This window comes from Nasonia vitripennis, chromosome 4, assembly GCF_009193385.2.
Source record: "Nasonia vitripennis strain AsymCx chromosome 4, Nvit_psr_1.1, whole genome shotgun sequence".
NCBI lineage: Eukaryota > Metazoa > Arthropoda > Insecta > Hymenoptera > Pteromalidae > Nasonia > Nasonia vitripennis.
The window spans coordinates 12,765,959-12,786,586 of record NC_045760.1 but is presented as its reverse complement, the minus strand read 5'-3'; the positions used below and the strand labels follow the sequence as shown (position 1 = coordinate 12,786,586).

The 20,628-nt window shown below is 43.6% G+C and overlaps 1 protein-coding gene across 3 annotated transcripts in view; it reads left to right on the top strand.

Moving 5' to 3' along the window:
* LOC100680475 (muscle M-line assembly protein unc-89) overlaps positions 1-19,974 on the top strand; it is a 79,377-nt gene extending 59,403 nt beyond the window's left edge. For all 3 annotated transcript variants that reach the window (XM_031928890.1, XM_031928889.1, XM_031928891.1), the window contains exons 9-13: positions 602-761; positions 843-1,133; positions 3,582-4,049; positions 8,814-9,026; positions 18,646-19,974. In XM_031928890.1, the coding sequence (XP_031784750.1) occupies positions 602-761; positions 843-1,133; positions 3,582-4,049; positions 8,814-9,026; positions 18,646-18,689 (1,176 nt within the window). In that variant the 3' untranslated portion in view covers positions 18,690-19,974. The remainder of the gene's footprint in view (positions 1-601; positions 762-842; positions 1,134-3,581; positions 4,050-8,813; positions 9,027-18,645) is intronic.
* The last annotated feature ends 654 nt before the right edge of the window (positions 19,975-20,628 follow it).

Sequence of the window (20,628 nt, the reverse complement as noted above, 5' to 3'; positions counted from 1 at the left end):
TCAAGCGTACTAGGCAACTCGGCACGGCGACTCGAGTTGGCTTGCACCGCGAGGTACAGGGCAATAACGAATAAATGGCTCGGTCTGTGTATAGTCTAACGTTCCTTTTCTTCGAATTTGTTGAGCAATCGCCGCTCTTTCTCTCTCATTCTCTCGAGTTCTTCATTCTACTCGACTCGAAGACATTAATAATTAGAACGACTCTTTGTAAGCTCCGCGATCGTCCAGGCTGAAAGCAGGCTCGTGCGAGAGCAAAGAGTGTAGTCAAAGGAACGAAGCTACATCGAGACCTTATCGAGAGAAAGAGAGAGAGAGGATTCTCCTTTCAATTGACACTCTCGCCTAGTCGTTCGCCCATAACGCTTTGATGAGTTGTGCAAGTTTCCGCGCGCGGCTTTCCCTTTGTAATGAGCAAATTCGCAGCATTATCGGGAACGCGTATAAAATTAAAATCCCTGCAGATTCCCGAGGCAATAACTCGCGGAGATGAAGCGAATGGTTGCAGCGATGTTTGCTATACCGCGACGGGATGCTCCTCCGCTATTTTGGCGCGTCTATATGCTTATAAGGTGTATTGTACCGATGATGATTAATTTTGCAGAACAAGCGACTGGAGCACGACGTCGAAGCCGGAGTTCTCCTGGCTTCCAGCACTTTGACTCTGCGGGTACTGACACTGGCTCACAGCGGGGCTTACTCCTGCCTAGTGAGAAACTCCATGGGCGAAATTCGAAGCGAAGCCCTGGCCATCCACATGAAGTGTAAGTTCGTGCAATTGTTTTTTGCCACAGAAATTCACGAGACGCGAATAATAAACGGCTGCATACACCTCTTTTGCACAGATGCTCCCAGGTGCAGGCCAGGTCACGAACGGCAGGACGTGGTGGCGGCGCGCGACGAGCTGCTGAGGCTGCGATGCGAAGTCGAGGCCGATCCGCGCGACAGCATGCGCTACTCGTGGACGAGGAACAGCAGTCTGGGCGACGTCTTCGCGGTGTCCCATCCACGACCGTTGAGCAGCCAGCTGGAGTACCGACCGAGCGCCGACGAGGATTTCGGCACGTTGGCCTGCTGGGCCAGCAACAGCGTCGGCCGGCAGAAAAGCCCTTGCATATTCAACGTTCTCCCAGCTAGTAAGTTCGATCTCCGATGTCGCCCCCGGTCTTTACCCCCTCCCCCCCCCCCTGACTTTGCAGCTCTCCTCATCTGCAATCTTGATCCTTATGAGCTTTCGGCCAAGTTCAGCCGCAGCCGCAACCGCGTTGCAAAATTCATGGGCCGAGCTGCTGCTTCGAAATTGTTCCGGCGTAACGTCGAAAAGCGCTGCAGGATATAATAGATATTTTGGCGGTTTCCTCTGGTTTTCGGTTATATGTCGACTTTAACGCGCGGCGTATAATGGTTTCGCAGTGCACGACAATGTACCCAGTTCAACTAGCTGAAACAAGTGCCTCAGGAATAAAGCAGTTACTGACACATTCGTGCATCTATACTCGTATATAAAGGCTATATGGTTGTAACATAATGCGTTCCTCATACCCTCGAACTTGCGCAGTCGCGTTTCTAGGAATTCATTTTGGAGTATAAGTTCGGATGTAACCTGTGAGGAATACGAAATTAGGCGACGTTTGCAAGGCGGTGTGTATGTTAATATTAATAATAATATATGCTGGTTGGTATGTATGTATATGTACGCGCTCGAAGAATAACGTTGCAAGGGTCGATCGCGGGACATTTTATAAGCGAAGCGAGGCAGAGAAGAAAAAGCAGAGGCTAGGAAATAAGGCAACTCGTTCGCGGCGGTAGACAGTCTATTAAATTACGCGGAGAAGAACGAAAAACAGACAGCCGAAGGTAGGAGGGTATGTCTCTTCGTGCCCTGCGATACAGCGGGAAAGCTGGTATAGCAGCAAGCAGTGCCGCACACCAGCGTATACAAGTGCATACAATACACCTGCACATGCTCGCGTCCGTTATTGCGCCGACATTAAGGCCTCGGCAAGTATATACTTTTCCAGGCTGGAGAGTCGTTGGCAGTAAACTTTACAAGTAAATCCACTCGTTTTGCAAATAATATGTCCGTCTACGATTGTACGCCATTAAGCTGGCTACAGTTTGATGCAGCGCTTCTTTGCGATAAGATATACTCGCTCTCGCTGTATCTCTATCTCTGCGCGCGCTTTCGCATTTTTAGCTGTATGTACGCCGGTGTGGTTGGAAATCCGAGAGGAGGCGTAGGTTGCGCGACGTGACCGAGATTTGCGATGTCGCGCCAGCATTAAGTTTCGCGATGTACACCGCGTGATGCTCCAGTCTAAACTCCAGTGTCGAGTCTCATTACGGCCTACGCTTATGACATATATATATATATATATATATATATATATATATATATATATATATATAAAAGCCTGCCTTTGGGAAACATCAAAGTATATTTGACGCCGATATCACTTCGACTGTTTATGTGCGACTTCTACAATCTATATAATACGCGAGTAATGAAGCCCCAACGTTGACTCTATACACTTGTAATGAGCATCGAAAAAACTTTTTCATTAAATGGCAGATAATATTACTAATATTATCAACAAAATAATAAAACTTTATGTTAAAATCCATCGTTGATTACGTACATTTTCGTGGAATATTATCACCGAAATTGATTACTCTGTAGTTATTTTCGTATTTTAAAATTTGTTACGTTGAATGTAGTTAATTTTCATTTCTTTGCTTTAAAGCATGGGAAACAAAACAAATTGATTATTTTTATATCAAACGCTCGGCCATTTCCCACAAATATTATATGGGAACGTAAATACTTAAATAAAATCGCTTAAATTACTTTCATGAAACTGCTGCACGTGTATTACATGAATTATTTAAATATACGAGAAAGCAGAAGCATGCAGAGGGAAAAATAATTATATAACCTTTGATGCGACTGAACTCAAAGTCTTCATTTACGACGAAATTTGAATTCTGCGAAATAATGGCGATTAAGCAACAACGAATATATAATTGAAAAAAAAGGAAAAAAGAGAGCAGCGTTGAATGGCTCAATGCAACATTCCCTGCGAGGAATCACACAGTCGGCGGTCGGGCGGTCGCGGGCAGAATTAGCATCAGGGGAGAAAATTGCTGGGAGAGCGACAATGGCGAAATTTTTGTGCTGAATCGCGACTTGAGCGAGAGGAAGGAAGCGATTTTAATCCGAATTAACAAGTTAAAAATTTCCTCCCCTCTTCCCAGATCCGTCGGTGACCGCACGGCAATTCTCCAAACTCAAAATTTCTTTCAATCAGCGCACAGCCTTGTATACATCCGCAGTCTTGATTTAATTCCCTCTTTACACACACTTTTCTATGTGCATCTAATAACCGAGTGAAATCGTATATTTTGTCATAACAGTTATTTGTTTTCTAAAGATATTGTTCACTTTTGCTCCGCAATTTTTACTGTAAATTAATTCATAATTGAGTTTTACCGGTGATTTACGAGAGAAGGCAATATTCCAGCCAAAAACGAAACCAATCAATTTGATCGTTCCATCGAGTATCTCTTTTTTCCCTCTTGCACAGAACCGCCACAGAAGCCAGTGGACTGCAGCCTGCGCAACGAGAGCAGCGCCATGGAGGTGAACTGCATTCCGGGAGCGAACGGCGGACTACCTCAGCACTTCGTGATCGAGGTCCACAGCAGCTCGGAGAGCTCGGGCCTGATGCAGCAGATCCCTCAGAGCGACCAGGGCGCAGCCGGGCAGGCATCGGCAGCGATGGCAACCTCAACGAGTCCGGCCGTCTACCAGGATCGCAACGAGGAGCCGAGCTTCCAGCTCTATGGCCTCATGCCGGGCTACGACTACACGATCGCGGTCTTCGCCGAAAACAGCCAGGGTCGAAGCCTGCCCGTGCTCATCGAGAACATCCGAGTGGCGGAGTTCAGTCAGATTAGGAGGCCGACCGACAGCCACTTCCTTGGAGACCTGGCGAGCGTCCTACCGCAGCCGGCCAACGTCGAGACGGCCTTCATTGTCATCGGACTGATAAGTGAGTGAATGCGCGCGACTATATGCGGCTGGGCGGTAAATCGGGTAGGAGGAGTAGCAGTAGTATTCTGCTGCAACTGCTTGCGCGCACAGATGGCTATTACGGCATACGAGGTGGGACGGCTCGAGATATGATCCTTATTCCAAGACGATGACGACGAAGCTAGACGTGGTTGTGGACGGGGCGCTGAACTATGAGGAGGTATTTGGGGCGCAGTAAAAAGTTAGGACGCGATCAAGCGGGAGCCCTATGTATAAGGTTGTAGGACTTCGGATGCTTTTTGCGATCCATCGTAAAGAATTTTATTTTTGCTCTTTGAAAGAAAAAGCTGCTGCCACCCGCGGGTATTTCTCTCTCTCTCTCTCGATTTTAACGAGCGCTTTATGACTGATGAATGCGATTCTCGTTAAAGAGGCAGATCGAATGTTTCCGTAACTGAAATACTTGCGCGGAATGTTTAATGTCTATGTTCAGGGATTCGCAGCTCAGCTTTGTTCTCTAGTGCAGAATGAGATTTGTTTAAGATATATTCACTGAAAAGTTCGTACTCGAACGAGAAAGGATTTGGCTAGCCTCTTCTACAGCAAAAATTTCCACGAACGGTCATCCTGACGAATAACAAGGTTTACTCATTGGATTTTGATCAAATCCTTTTTCGTTCGCGCCCAAATTACTTTGACTCGCAGCAGGAATTTTACAGAATGATTTATTACCAACGAGAGTAATTTTACCGATAAATTTAATTAATGCTTTTACGCGCGAAATTGAAATGTCCTGCTGCTATTCGTACACTCATATTCCGAAATAAAGAATTGAAAATATACACACTCGCCTTCATTTGGTGTAATTTTGCTGAACGTGAATTTTGAGAAAAATGCAAGTAACGTGCTCAACGTAAATTTTATCTAATTTAAACGGGCAATCTTCTACCGGAAAAGACTAGCGTAGAAATTTTTCGAAATTTGCCCGATGCGCCAACAGGAGTTATGATTGTGTATTTTCAGTCTAACAGCCTCCAGACCTGAAGGACTCACTGCAAAATCGAAATTGCTAGTAGAATAAGGCATTTTTAGCTGTTTGATTTTTCTCAGCGAATTTAAAGTAAAATCAATTCTAGCCTTTCCCCGCGTAGCAGAAAATCTAGGCTAGGTGCAGGCTTGTTTGCCCTGGAAAGCTAACTCGGCGATGGTGCCATTCCGCGAAACAATCGAGAGGACTTGCACGGCTTTTGTTTTTTATAGATTATTCTTGTTGAATAAGTATATAAATGAGTATACTGAAGGATTTGAAAAAGTCACTCAGTCAGGCGAAAACTCCAATTGATTTCATACACTTCGATCACTGCATTGATTCTGTCGATTCTCGCAGTTCTTTATCGACAAATTCATCTTTTCAACTTAAACAAGAGTTCTCTTGTTAACTCAGCAAACGCGGACGATACAACGTGGTGCAAGTGCCTATAGGCTCTTCTCTCTCTCTCTCTCTCTCTCTCTCTCTCTCTCTCTCTCTCTCTCTCTCTCTCTCCAGTTTGCAAGCTCCCGTAAAATTATCAGAGTATTCAGCTGAGCAAGTCGGCTATATCCGGCGAGTTTCTCGTGCGATAACCCTCGTTATTATTAGTTTACATTTCTGCAGTTTCACGAAATTCACATCTCACGGAGCGTGTACAGAAGAAGAGAAAGAAATACAAGGATTGCTCGAGACGAAGATATACCGCGCAAACGTCTCAGGATAACGGAAGAATGCTCTTCGCCTATCGGAGTAAAGGGACTAAAAATGTACACGCACACGCACAGCCGAATTGAAGTGTATGAAGCCCTAGAATAAAGAGCCAGAGGGAGAGAGAGAGAGAAAGGAGTGAAAGCCGAAGAGCTGGAGAGTCAAATAATCCCCGTCTCTTTCTTGATTCTCGATTCTTCTGCGGCATCATCTCGCGAAGACCTTCGCGTCAGGTGGAGCTGGGAGAGGAATCCGGCATAGTCGCGTATATCCGCCCGCTCTTCCTCCCCCTCTCTCCTCTTTTCGCCTCTCTCACTCCACCAGCGAATATTCGCGCTTCGACAAAATTCTATCCCGTCTGAATAACGGTTGACTCGCGTCGAATGAATTTTCTGGCTCAGGCAACAGCTCGCTCTGCTCGGATAGAAGGTATATATCTATCTGCATAGAGAGAGGGGAGAGAGAGAGAGAGAGAGAAGGGAGAGTCAGCCCCGAGAGTGAGAAGTAAGGAAGGAAGACTTACGTTTTCGCAAACGACAAAACTCAACTTCTCCCGCTCCGCTCGAGTCGATCGAGCCGCGCCTGACAAATTCGCCTTTTTTTCTCCTTGGTTAGCCTTCCGCTGTTGTATTTTCCTTCGCCTCTCAAAGCTTTTTATGCGCTGTATATGGGATTGTCTTATGCCAGCGCTCCCTCATGCATATTCCCCCTCTCGAGCTTGTTTACCTCGTAGTACTGGAAAGACACGGTCAGATGCCGAGAATCGCGTGACTTTGTCGTCGAATAACCGATTGCGAGCCTAATCAATTGCTTGATGAACCTCATTTCTTACAGATAAACTGCGTTGAAATGAGAAAGCTCTAACGGCGGGCCATAAAACGCGTCGAGCTTCCTTAAATCAGATGGCTGCTGTGAGTCATCATGAGCGAACTTAAGGATTAATCTCTCTCGATTCTCGCGTTTCTTCACTTTCGTATCTTTTTATTGGCGATGCAATCAAGTCCGTTCTCGTCTATTCTCCTCCGCAAAAAATAAAGCTCTTCTTTTTCTTCTTTTTCATTTTCTGCTTCGCGAACTGAGTACACAGTTTACGATGTTATTTATTTTTTTATGAAATTCAATATTAAAACTTCTCATCTTCAGATGAAAAAAGTGCGGCTCCGTTTAGCGATAATTTTAATAAACGGCCGTTCATTAATTTTTTCTTTTTCATGAAGAGTAGAGTTCATGCAAAAAAGATTAGTTCTCTCCGCTTCTCAGCGGACTGAGGGATTGAGTGAGAAAGGGGGAGAAAGAAAAACACCCACCTTCTGCCAAGGAGTTTACTCAGTCCAATTAGGTAATGTTCGAGCTAACCTTAAAATTACCCGAGTACTTGAACCTCCACGCTCGACTACGCGATTTCAGCTGTAACGGTATAGTCTTTCTCTATTTTTCGATCACATTTATTACTCCACAATTTCTGCCGGCTCCAGGGTCTTATATATATATATATATATATATATATATATATATATATATATCTTTTTTCCTCCCTCTCTCCCTCGGAGCAGCTTCTCTCGCTCTAACAATCTCGCGGCGCGCTCCGTCTCTGACCCTCGTGCGCGTGCGCACGAGCAACAACTTCTTGCCCGGAATCTCCCAATTTTCTTGCGCCTTTTGCAGAATGCCTCGTCAAAATAAAGGAGGAAAAAAAGCCAACGTCGTCGTTTAGAGCAGTACGCCTCTGTAGCTTCCGGTCGCTTCGTTATATCGCTCCGGTTACACGACGGCTTTTTTCTCGCGCACCGCACGTCGTTGATCGCGTAACGAGGTCAACTCGGTAGCGCAAAAGTCTAACGCCAAAGATGCTCGACTAACGCGCCGAAGAGCCGAGTCGCGATGGAAAAAAATCACGCAAATTTGCATAACAGCTATATGCACTCCGCGATCAAAGCTCGACTTCATATTATAGAATGCACGTTTTTTACCCCCTCTTATTGTCACGTATGCAGAGTGTGTATCGCTGCGCAGCGCGAGCACGATCGTACCGTAAACAAACAGTTCGATGCTCGGCTTATTCTGGGAATTCCGCTCGGCAGGTCGGGAATAAGGCCAATCGAAAAAATAGCTTGCTCTTTTTTTCTCTCTCTCTCTCTCCCTCTTGATAAATACATAGAGCAATATTCTCTCGGAATAACAAGAGGCAATAAATATGTAAATAATATGCCGCTTGCGCCTGTACACATAGACAGATTCACAAATATTATACGAGAGATAAATATAGAAATAACGCGAACGAGGCGAACACGAGACTCTTTTTCGTCGGCGAAATTCAGCTGCCGCTGCAGCAAAATTGCCAGCCGCGCGTGCGCAAGCTCGATGATTAAATAATCAGTCCTCGATTGTCACGGCGCTTACCGCGCACTCTGCAATTTTCATGCAGCAACGGAGCCTCGCAATTTTCAGGCGAAAAAGAGCATCAGCGCCCCGCGAGATCAAAAAGCAATTCGTATACGCTGCACGCGAGCGCGCGACGAACAATGCGCGAAAGGACAAGCCACGATCAATCTCATTTGTCATTTAAATGGAAAACAATGCTCCACGTGTGTAGATCGTAATTGGAATGTCTCCGTATCAATTCGTCACACGATACGCCGATGATAATTGGATATCGAGAAATGCAAGATTCATGTATCGCCGATCCCGCCGGCTTACCTTCTCTGTGTACCAGCAAGCTATGCATACAGGGACTAGCGTTAAAATTAATTAATTGCGCCGTCTCTCTCTCTCTCTCTCTCTCTCTCTCTCTCTCTCTCTCTCTCTCTCTCTCTCTCTCTCTCTTTCTCTCTCTTTCTCGTGCCAAGTTTGTATAACTGGGAGGAATAAAAAGCGTCGGACGAGCTTTCGAGAGTGCCTCATGCACGGCGTCGTGGAAAGAGCTTTTCATCGGTACAAAAATCGAGTCGCGCGATTAGCGTTACGCTGGGGGTGAAATTGTTTCTTTTATCTTTGTTAAATCACTCATCAGCTCTCACTGTTCCATGTGTACGTCGACTACAACAGTCGCAGTGGCGCTGATTCTGGTGGGAATCGGCGTTGCGATAGGGCTGGTGATTTGCCGCAGACGAGGAGCGAGTCAACCGGCGCAAGAGAGCCTCGACGACTTCACCACACCGACGTACATCTCCGCTCAGAGGATCGAGCCGAGGATCAGATACGGCTCCGAGAGGCGGAGATCGCAGCGAACCAGTCTCTACATGGAGGAGAGTCGAAACGGTAGGTCGTCGCTATATTAAGCTCTTTCCTCTCCTTGTCTACGTGTAGTAATTCTGAAAAATTTCCGACCTCTAAACTGTTGACGACGCGTAAATCCATCGAACACATCCCTGCATTCATATTCATGCATTATGCACTTCTAGTTTACGCGCTTTATTCGAGATCCGCGCAGAGCAGAAAGCTCTCGGCGGCAAGGAAATGTGCAATTTCGTTCATCGTTCCGCGCAAAATCCTCGCTATCAAAAATTTAAAATCTCGCGGTCTTCGTTCTCTCTCTCTCTCTCTCTCTCTCTCTCTCTCTCTCTCTCTCTCTCTCTTTCTTTGTTTTATTTTTTTTACGCAGACGCAAGCAGACTTAAACGCGTATTCACACACGAGCATCGATGGAGAAACTCTTCAAGCTACGAATTTACCCCTATAAGTGGGGAAAAATTAAGACCACAAAGTTTCTCTGGCAATTTCGGAGCTTGCGCCTCTCCTGTGTGAAGTGCGCCTAGAGGCGAACCACGCGATAACGCCGTAAAACACCGCGGTGGTTTTGAGCTTTCTTCCCCGAGCGCCTGATACACACAGCTACACCAGAGCTTGCTGCCGGGGGATATATGCGCTCCTACGCGTCGAACCGTGTATAGCTGCTATCTGCTACGTGTAGTTACAGCGGCGCAGCTGCAGAGAGACAAGCCGAGTGAGAGTGACTCTTGAGAGCTACTGCAGCAGTGGAGCAGTTATCGTTAATTAGGAAGGAGGAGCTAGGGGGGTGGAGAACGCTTCTATATAGGGCTCCAATTTATGAATATACGCGCGGAGGGATCGAGGGTAAAACAGCGTGAAGCGCTTCGCGCGAAGCTCAAGCTTTGTTGGTTTAAACATCGGGGTGATTTTTTTACGCTCGCTTTATGCTCCACGAGTACGTTTATGCCAATAACACTCTGAATATTTTTGTTTTTATTGCCGATGGCGGAGCCCAACGGACATCGATTTTCTGATTGCGAAATTCAATGTAGCATATACAACGTTTGCACCGTACAAGTTACAACGTTGGTTTAGATACGTTTTTTCATTCAAAGTAGACCAAGGCTTCAAAGTAAAGTCGCGTATTTAATTTAGCTGCGATTTAAATTTGTTTCGTATTAATTGTGTTTCGCTGTTACAATGCCGCTACCCTAAGCGGGTCTTGGGCGTTGTCGTCCAGATCGGACGGGTGGGTGCCTATCACCACTACACAGCGCGTCCTTAGGTTGCGGATAGAGGAACAGCCCCTGAGAAAGAGGTTAGCTGCGAATAAATTGAATAAGCAGCCGCGGACAGCCGATAGGAACAGGCGTGGGTGTGATGAGCCCACACTGTCGAACGCATTCATCTAGAAACACTACGCAAGCACCACAACAACAAAAACACTTCACATTATCTCTTATCTCTCAATCTATCTCTTTCATCACACATTACAAAAATGGGCAAAAATCCTGCTGCCGAGGAGGATGCGGGAGCGATGACAACTGCCCCGAAAGGGGATGTGTAGAATGATTCGTCACCTGGTCTTACGCGGTAACGATGCCAGCGAAGGCGCGCTGCCTTGCAGGGGGGCGTTAGGATGCGAGAATGAAACCGTAGTGTGTCTGACGACGAATTGACACTGTCCTCGTCAAAGTCGGAAAGCTCTCATACTTAGTTCTAGACAGGTATGGGGGTTATCACCTCTAGAACGGTGGACTCACCTGCGATCGGAACAGGATCCGAAGCGCGCGGGTTTTAACATAACATCATGGCTCAAAAAAATCAAATCCGAACCAAAAGGGACTTAAGGGTTGGAACTTGGAATGTTCGCAGTCTATACAGAGCAGGTGCGTTTAAAGAACTCGTAAAGGATGCTGATAGGTACAATCTAGATTTGGTAGCAATACAGGAATCGCGGTGGCCAGATGGCGGAGTACTAGCATCGGGTAACTTCACGTACCTGTATGGGGCCGGGAGTGGGGGATCTCTAGGCACCGGATTTCTCGTAAGCAAAAGCATCATACATTCGGTTAAAAGTTTCAAATCCGTCAATGATAGGCTCTCGTACATCATTATCGAAGGTGAATGGTATAGATATGTATTCATTAATGTACACTGTCCTACGGAGGACAAAGAAGAAGAAGCTAAGGATCTCTATTACGAAACTTTAGAGCAGGTAATCGACCAGTTCGCGTCTTACGACACAAGAATAGTATTAGGCGATTTCAATGCTAAAATAGGTAGGGAGGAAATGTTTAGGCCTACTATAGGTAAGGAAAGCTTGCACGAAGCCAGCAATGATAACGGTATTAGGGTCATAAACTTCGCGGCGGCAAAAGATCTTATAATCAAAACTACGTGTTTTAAGCACAAGAACATACACAAGGCACCGTGGACATCGCCGGACGGGGCCACACAGAACCAAATTGGTCATTTCCTCATTGAAAAAAGGCGTCATACTAATGTTCTTGACGTAAGGGCTTACAGAGGGGCAGATAGCAACTCGGACCACTTCCTAGTAGTAGCCAAATTAAGAGCTAGACTAGTAGCGAATCAAAATAGTAAACGAGCAAACAAGGTAGAAAGCTTCGATATTGAGAAACTACGAGTTAGAACAAAGCGAATTAGGTACCAGATAGAAATTAATAACAGGTTTCAGGCACTTGAAGAAGCAAACACATCGCCGGAGGGGAATGACGAACCGAATAGCTTATGGGGGGACATCGAAAAAACGGTAAAAGAGGCCGCGAACAAAGTACTGGGTAAAAAGAAAAAGCCAAAGAGCAAACCATGGTTTGACGAATCAAAAGAATCTTACTAGGAGAATAGAAACTAACAGTAAGGAAAATAACCCCCGCGAAATGTACAGAGGGATTAACGCCATCAGAAAGGGCTTTAGGAGTAGAGCGCAATTGATGAAGGACGAAAACGGGGACCTCGTAACAAATGACAACGAATTACTGTCGCTGTGGAAAAATTATTTCGATAAATTATTAAACGTGCACGAAAATAGCGAAGAATTAGGGGACGAAATTCACACTGCTGAACCCCACGTGGAGGAACCGAGCTACCAAGAAGTAGAGGCCGCGATTAAAAAACTAAAAAACAATAAAGCCGCGGGAAATGACTCTATACCAGCTGAGTTACTCAAATATGGGGGCGTCGAGCTCACTTTCAAAATCTATAAACTAGTATGTGCCATCTGGAAAAATGAAACAATACCCGAAAATTGGAAGGAATCTATCATTATACCGATTTTTAAAAAGGGGGATAAGACAGACTGCAATAACTATAGGGGTATTTCACTTTTAGCAACGTGCTACAAAGTTCTGTCAAACGTAATACAAGCTAGACTCACTCCATTCGCGGAAGATATAGTAGGAGATTATCAGTGCGGATTTCGGCGCAACAGATCGACGAGCGATCAAATGTTTCCCATAAGACAGTTGTTAGAGAAAAAGTGGGAATTTTGCGAAACCATACACCAACTATTTATAGATTTTAAAAAAGCGTACGACTCTATTAAGCGAAGCAAAATGTATCAAATTCTAGTACTTCTCGGTGTACCGAAAAAACTCGTGAGATTAATTCAAATATGTCTGAACGGAAGGACGGGAAAGGTCCGAGTAGGCGGTAATGTATCAGAACCCTTCACGATACGCGATGGTTTAAAACAAGGGGATGGGCTCTCTACGGTGCTGTTCAACTTAACGTTAGAGTATGCCGTTAGAAAAATGCAGGTTAGCCAGCTGGGCGCAACGCTTAATGGAACAACGCAGATACTAGGCAACGCAGATGATTTGGATATACTGGGGGATTGTAGGGAAACGGTAGCAAGAAACGCGGAAATCCTCATAAAAGCGGTGGAGTATATAAGGTTAGAAGTGAGTGAATCAAAAACAAAGTACATGATTGTGCATAAGCTAGGCATCTGCAGAGAGGAGGAAGATCTCAGAGTTGGGAATTTTACTTTTGAAAAGGTTAGCGAATTCAGGTATCTGGGTACGACCATAAATGATAGAAACGAGATTAATGTCAAAATAAATAAGAGACTCCATTCGGGTAATGCTTGCTTCTACGCCGTGAGTAATTTACTTAAGTCGAGGCTGTTGTCTAAAAACGTTAAAATAATATTATACAGGACAATAATACTGCCGGTGGTTCTGTATGGGTGCGAAACGTGGGCTCTCACTAAGCAAGCGGAAAACCGTTTTAGGGTATTTGAAAATAAAGTCTTGCGAAAAATATACTGGCCGAAGAAAGATGAGGAAATCGGGGAATGGAGGAGACTACACAATGATGAGTTACACAATCTGTACGCTTCACCAAATATTAACAGAATAATAAAATCGCGCAGATTGGGATGGGCAGGGCACGTAGCGAGAATGGGAGACGACCGTACGGCAGCGCGTGTCATGAAGGGCAGGCCGATGGTAGCGCGACCTCTAGGTAGACCTAGACGTAGATGGGAGGACAACGTAAAAGCGGATCTAGTAGAAATAGGACGGGTGGGTGTCGATCGGAGAGGTGCATCTTGGGTGGGGTTGATACAAGATAGGGCAGCGTGGAAGGCTTGCGTAGATGAGGCGATGAACTTTCAAGTTCCAAATGCCATGTAAAAAAAAAAATTAATTGTGTTTCGATATTTTCCGTGCTGCAGCTTTTCGCAATACATTAAATCCGCGAAAAATTTGTATGCTCGCACGCAAGTGGTACAAGTTCTTGTTTAACGCCATCGACCAAAAGATTGTCAGCGATCAGGACAGGCGATACCGCGATTTTACGAGCCTATAAAGAAATCCCCTTGATCGATTTTGAAGAAGACCAGAATATATGACGATGCTATCGTAAAGTCTATTGAATTGCTGATTTGCTTTTACAACGGTGTAATACCGAGAAAGGGAGAGGGAGAGAGAAAAAAGTGGAAAAGATGGTGGACACCGGCGCACTATGGGCGATTTCAGGAAAAGTATTGTCAAAATCAAATTGCGCCTGTCAGGAAAGTGCTAGGGACCTAATTTTTTTTTAATTGAAGGTTATACTTTTCAGATATAGGGAAAAATATCAGAATGTTGTTTTCTGATGATGTCGAGCCGGGGCACCTATGAAAAGTACGAAATTTTAAGAAAACGATATTTTAGCTACTTGTTAATGCATTAATATGCCATAAAAATGCATTTTAAAATAATTGGGAACTTTTGAGACAATCATAAACTATTTTTTTAATTAATGAATGATTTTGTTTACCTACATAACCTAAAAATTCATCTATTTCGACCTATTGTACTAAGAAACGTGAATCCGGGACTTAAAATTATCATAAATCACGGACCTCTAATTTGATTAGCTTCGAATATTATATTCTAATAATACGGCACTATATAAACAAGAAAACATGTTATTTTAAAGTATTCTAACCTACAGGAATTTTAAATCTGAGAAGTTTCATTCTGTAGTATGAAAGATTTCAAATGTTAACACACATACAATTGTTGATAATATAAAATATTATTATTCTCACCATATATAACGTACATAAATTGTTATATATATAATTATGTAACCTAGACTATTAAATTACATGTTAACGCTATAGTATTTACACGTTATATAGTAACAATTAGCAACGAAATAATAACTCTGTGATATAAGTATTCCATTTCCAATTAATATGATAACCTTCTATTATTTCATAATAATTACATTATAGATTCTTCATCAGAATTATCATAAGTCATATTACTTTCATCATCACTTGTGTTCTGGTTTTCTTCTTCCCACTCTTCTTCGTTCATAATATGCCTATAAAATAGATTGAGGATGAAATCATAATTCTGAGCTCATGACAAAATTAAATTCGTAAATAAACTTACGTTTCTTTTATATAGTTCAATGCCTGTGCATTTTGAAAGAAGATGTGCTTCTTATCTAATTTTATTCGATTGCCTATGAACATTAAAGATAGTTTTGGGTCACTCATATGCACTGCTTTGTTAAATACATCCGTAATTCGTACTAATCTACTTGTCTGTCTGGAGTGTTCTGTCATATTTCTGCGATAAAACATTGCCAAGACTCATTATCATCTTCGGCATAGTATGCTAAAGGCATAGGAAATTGCCTGGCAATTTGACATCCATGCATTAAAATTTTATGAAGCGTTGGATTCATTCAACATCATGGATATGTATTGTAGTACAGTTGATATGTATTTATACAGAACCTTTCTAACTCGTCTAATTTAAGCTCCTTTTTGCATTTAAATAAAGTTAATATAGTTACAATATTTTGAACCAAATCTTCATTAATTTCCAATGACCTTGCAAATCTTTTCGGATCCTCAAAACATCTACGAGCTCAGAAGTATAACCTTCATTTTAAAAAAAAAGTAAGTCCCTAGCACTTTCCTGAGAGGCGCAATTGGATTTTGACAATACTTTTCCTGAAATCGCCCATAGTGCGGCGTATGGAAAATAAAAGAGTCGAATTGATTGAATCCGATCGGATAGCGGGAGTATAATTCTTCACGGCGGGATTTACAAGTTCAGTCGGTTTCATCGCGTGGATATCGTATGTATTAGCCGGTATGTAGCGCTGATCTATCGGCCCGGCTGATGAACTTCGATTTCAGATTAGAGGGGTTAATAACGAAGACGCCGCAAGTACTATAATGCCGTGATTTAGGGTCGTTCAAGTTTGCCGCTTACGCCCGAGAGTACTGGGAGATAAAACTTTGTGAAATCTATGGCTTGCGCGGGACGTGTGCAGCAACCTTCTTTTTCGGACATTAGCACGGAACTCGGAAATTCGAAAATGATGGATATATCATCTTAGTAGATATACGTGATAGGCGCCGCATCAATCATCGTTGTCCTCGATCAACAAGTGCGTCCGAGCTTCCGAACGGTAAACAAAGCGCGACGCCGCACAGTGGGAGAAAATGGACAAAATTCGAGCCACGCGTCATTTTTAATCGTAGAGCCATGATTTTTTTTAAACTCTTTAAAAAAGCATCAAGTTTAAGCTACAGGTGCGGAAATTATTGTATCACCTTCCCCTAAACCCATGCGACCCCTAGAAGCCAGCCCTACCAAACCACAAGCAGTCTAACTCATCTATCCCAGGGAACAGTGAGTTAAATCGCTTTATTTTTTCTTAAAATAATTAAGCCACACACCATAAGCCAGCTAATAACCTAAACCTACCCCTAACCTGCTTAACCCCTAGAAACTACCCCTACCAAACCACAAGCAATAAAACATGGTTTAAAAAAAATCTTTATTCATGTCGATTTTTCACATTGTAATCATTTAAGATTTAATGTTTAGAGCGAAGAAATCGTGTCGTCGAGACTTAAACTTCAGTGTCACAGTTTAAATTTTGAAAAAAAAGGTATAAGCACATAAAATGGCGGCTAACACGGGAAAATCGTGAAAAATTTCCATAATTTTTTACTTGAGAATGATAGACTTTAGAAAAAAATTTACTGAAGAAAAAGTTCTTAGATTAAATAAAAAAATACGTTGAATATCTATCAGAATTTTTTGAAGATTTCTCGAATTTATTATATTATAGTATAATTTAATATAATTAAATCTATTGATCATACGAGTGTTTGATGGTTGGGGTAGGCATTTAGTTTATTAGCTGGCTTATGGTGTGTCGCTTAATTATTTTAAGAAAAAATAAAGCGATTTAACTCGCTGTTCCCTGGGATAGATGAGTTGTTGGTTTGGTAGGGCTGGCTTCTAGGGGTCGCATGGGTTTAGGGGAAGGTGATACAATAATTTCCGCACCTGTAGCTTAAACTTGATGCTTTTTTAAAGAGTTTAAAAAAAAATCATGGCTCTACGATTAAAAATGACGCGTGGCTCGAATTTTGTCCATTTTCTCCCACTGTGCGCCGTCTCGTGTAAATAATTTAAGCACATTCGATAGACGCGCAGATATAAACCGGGCAGCGAGTGCGTTTGAAATTCGCCTAGATGTCAGCGTCAAGGATCACTTAGCGACTATGGAGCGTTTAAGCTGTAGAGCTAAGCTCTTCGGTCTATATGTACGTGTATACAGCTAATTTCGGAACTTGGAATCTCAGCAACATCGTCTCGTCTCAGCGTTGCGATCAGTCCCTCTCTCTTTACCCGGTTTCGATCTGGGAACAGAGCAGTTTGTGTCCGCAACTTTCAGAAAATCAAGCGATCTCCCAATAAGCTATATACGCGCGATAGTCATCCATCGCGCTCGATAGGTCATTACCCTGGACCACAAGCGGAAATTTAATACAGGTATGCGAAAAGCTGTTCAATCCGCAAAACCCGATCGGCGATTGATTATGTCAAGGCGATGGTGCGCAGTTCCCCGGAGCTTTCATCAGTTTTCCCGGTCAACGACGACGGAGCTGCGTAACTATATCGAATGCCCGAGATGGTTGCGATTTCGATTAGCACTTGATTAATTTCCAGACACGTATTACGTGACGTCGGCACGAATAGCCTGCGCGCACCCTTTGCCTGCACTTGTCCCTTCTCCAGACTCGGGGAACTGTTGCAAAACAAGCCGGCGAACGAGGCCCCGCAGGACTGGCCGACACACGCGCTTATACCGAGAGTGGTAACTTTCGCGGTGCTCCAAGTTTGCGGCGATAACGCTCGATGGGGAAAGCAGCCAGGAGAACAGAGCTAGCTCGCGTATACAGTCTCTCTCTCACACTCCCCTCCCTCCCTGTCGCGACCGAGAAACTAGCTCGTCGGAATCTAATTCCTCTTGTTGCGAAAACTATTTCGAACTGGTGACCGATTCTTGAGATAAGTGGCGGAATGAGAAGTGTCCGTGTGTGCCTATGTGTGTATGGAAAGCCGCACGACCTCTATACCTGTGCCCGTCGCTCGTTGACCCGTCCGAGCGCAAGTAAGACACTACGTGCTGTAGATATAGTGTTCTCTTGGCTGCCGTCGCGTGTCCGCCTGTCTTGTTCCCTCTCGGTAGCTCCGGGCAATTTCAAGTTTCCGATGATGACATCCGCGTCCCAGCTGCGTTTGACTATCGCGCCTTGTTTCTCATTTTTATATCGGACATTTTCCTCGCGGTCTTTTTCGCGAAAAAATTCGACAGCTTCAAGGCGCACTTGCGGCTAATATATGGTCACATAGGGAAAGGTTTCGTTGATATACTCATTTTAGGTTCGTCCGATTTCCGCAGGTCAAAAATGCTTCTTCCGCGATAATCGACGAGTTAATAACAGCGCGTTTCCCGTCAGAAGGGTTGCCGACTGGCGCAAATTTGGACGAACCTGCTATGTGGCCAATGTACACAGTCACAGTCGGGAAAGCGATTCTGTTCGGGCTGATCGTACATCCGGAAGGAAGCGATTGGAAATGGAGAATTTGACGCGAGGTACCGCGCGATAGAGGGTAGGCAGCGCGGCGGAACCATCGTTCCGCGGCTAGATCATTTGCATGCCCGCTCGACCGGGAATGAATTCCAGCACTCTTTTTGACGGACTATGCTGAAAATGCGAGTGCGGTTTTTGCAGTCCTGCGAACCTGCGATCGAAAGCTATCGAAAGCGTTGGATGGCGATTTTCTTCTGGATATTATTATACAGTGACTCGTGATTTTTGTTTCAGAGCCGGATTTGCTGCAGCAGGTCGACCTCGATATTCAGCACTGAATCGGACTTGACGAGGATTACAACTTTTTTACAAAGAATGAAGGCTTCATTGTACAGTTCAACGTCTGTGCGATGCTGTACAGCATCTGAACTGTTCTATAATCGAAGCCAGTACCTAACTATGTATATAAGCACAATTGTTGACCGGAGCTGCGTATTTTGTACTTTTAATCGTTGATCTGTTTGTAAAAATGATCGAGTGTTTTATAAATAACCGGGAAAAGTTTATCAGGCACTCGCCAACGTCAATCGTTTAAAACTATTGCCGTTGCATTTGTTCTCCATTCATCATGTGTATTATTTCACAAACTTTAGAAATAAGTCATCGTATGCCTTTATAGATTTAAGCTGCAATTGTAAAATAACATATGAAATATACGAAAGGGCCGGGATCACAAATATTATATAGATGAATCGAGAATAAGCGAAAAATATTTTATAGCAGAAGTTATATAACTTTCTATCAATACGGTTCGTAGCGTTAGATTTATTACGCTCGGTATAATCGATCACTTCTATTTTATACATGACTGGAGACGATCGCCGCCGAAAATCTATTCGCGTTAGTGTCAGGAAAGAGGCCAAATGTAGAGTTATCTTCATTGAACTTTCTACGGAATCCGACATGCATTTTGTTCGATAATAGTAAGTCAGCAATATGTCGAATTGAATATCGTTTACTCTAAGTTATTATTCCAAAGAACTTTGAAAACTCTTTTTGCATTTTATTTTTTGTGTAGCGTGTGAGTTGTGTAACTGTTTTACAGTTAAAAAAGGAAAAAGGCCGTAAAAAGGTACTAAATTGCATACTAACTCAGAGATTACTGTAAATACAAAAAATTTTATTGCGTTTTTCTCCAAGCGAAAAAATATCGAAATAACAGAAATTCGTTATTCTATTCAACGCTTATTCAATAATTGAAAAAATATGCAAAAATGGAAACTGCGAACGTTCCGTAACGATATCTGCGTGGATTCCATTACCAAGTCATAAATGTAAATATTTCGATTCCGTTCTCACGCGCAGCGTTTTTGTTTGGAGTTTATAATCCACCGCACCGATAATATCATTTACTCGCTGCGTCCGAGACCTGCAAAAATGTAAATTACCGTCGCCAGAGGCCTTTATATGCATGCGTAAGCACCGGGCTGCGCAACCATTTGTTGCATAATTATGTAAAAAAAAACGGACGAACGAACGCACATAAATGTGAGCTCGAGCTCGCTGAGAGCTTTTTTATTGTACAATAACGACTCTCGTAATAAAACAAGTACCTTCAATGAGCAGAGCTGTTTCACTGAATCTTCCGCCAAGCCAGCATTAATAAGCGTGATGCGATTCGTAGAGTTACACTCCAATATACTTTTCCCTGAACAGCCGTCGAGACCAAAGCTAATTTCTAGCAAATATTTAATATTTAATTAGCCGAGTATAAATACGGGTGTTGCAGATTTCCGCGCAATTGAGGAAAAAATAACCTATACACTGGAGTACCCGGAAGATCTTATGAGTGTCGTGGATATAGACAAGGCTTGTGTGCCAGTATAAGTCAGGATTCCTAATGGGGCGCCGTAAAGCTCGCGCGCGAAATTGAACGGACGAACGAATTAATTAATTTGCGCGTCCTCCTGCGCATGCATAGCTTCGTGGAAAGGAAAGGAGTGTGTACAAATTATGCGCAAGAGGCTTGTCGCCACATCGTATAAGAGCTGACGGCGGTATGCCGTATATAAGACTATATATGGACACGCGCAAAAGCTACGAAGAGAGATAGGTAGTCGCGCGGGATTTAATTTTCGCCGCGAGATTCGAATTATTTACGAGCGCGCAGGGGCCCATCGAGAGTTCACGCTGGCGTACATGAAATATGGGAAAAATCAATAGTCAGATACTCAAGAGTATGTGTGTGCGTGGGCGATCCTCGTTCAGTGTTTCTCC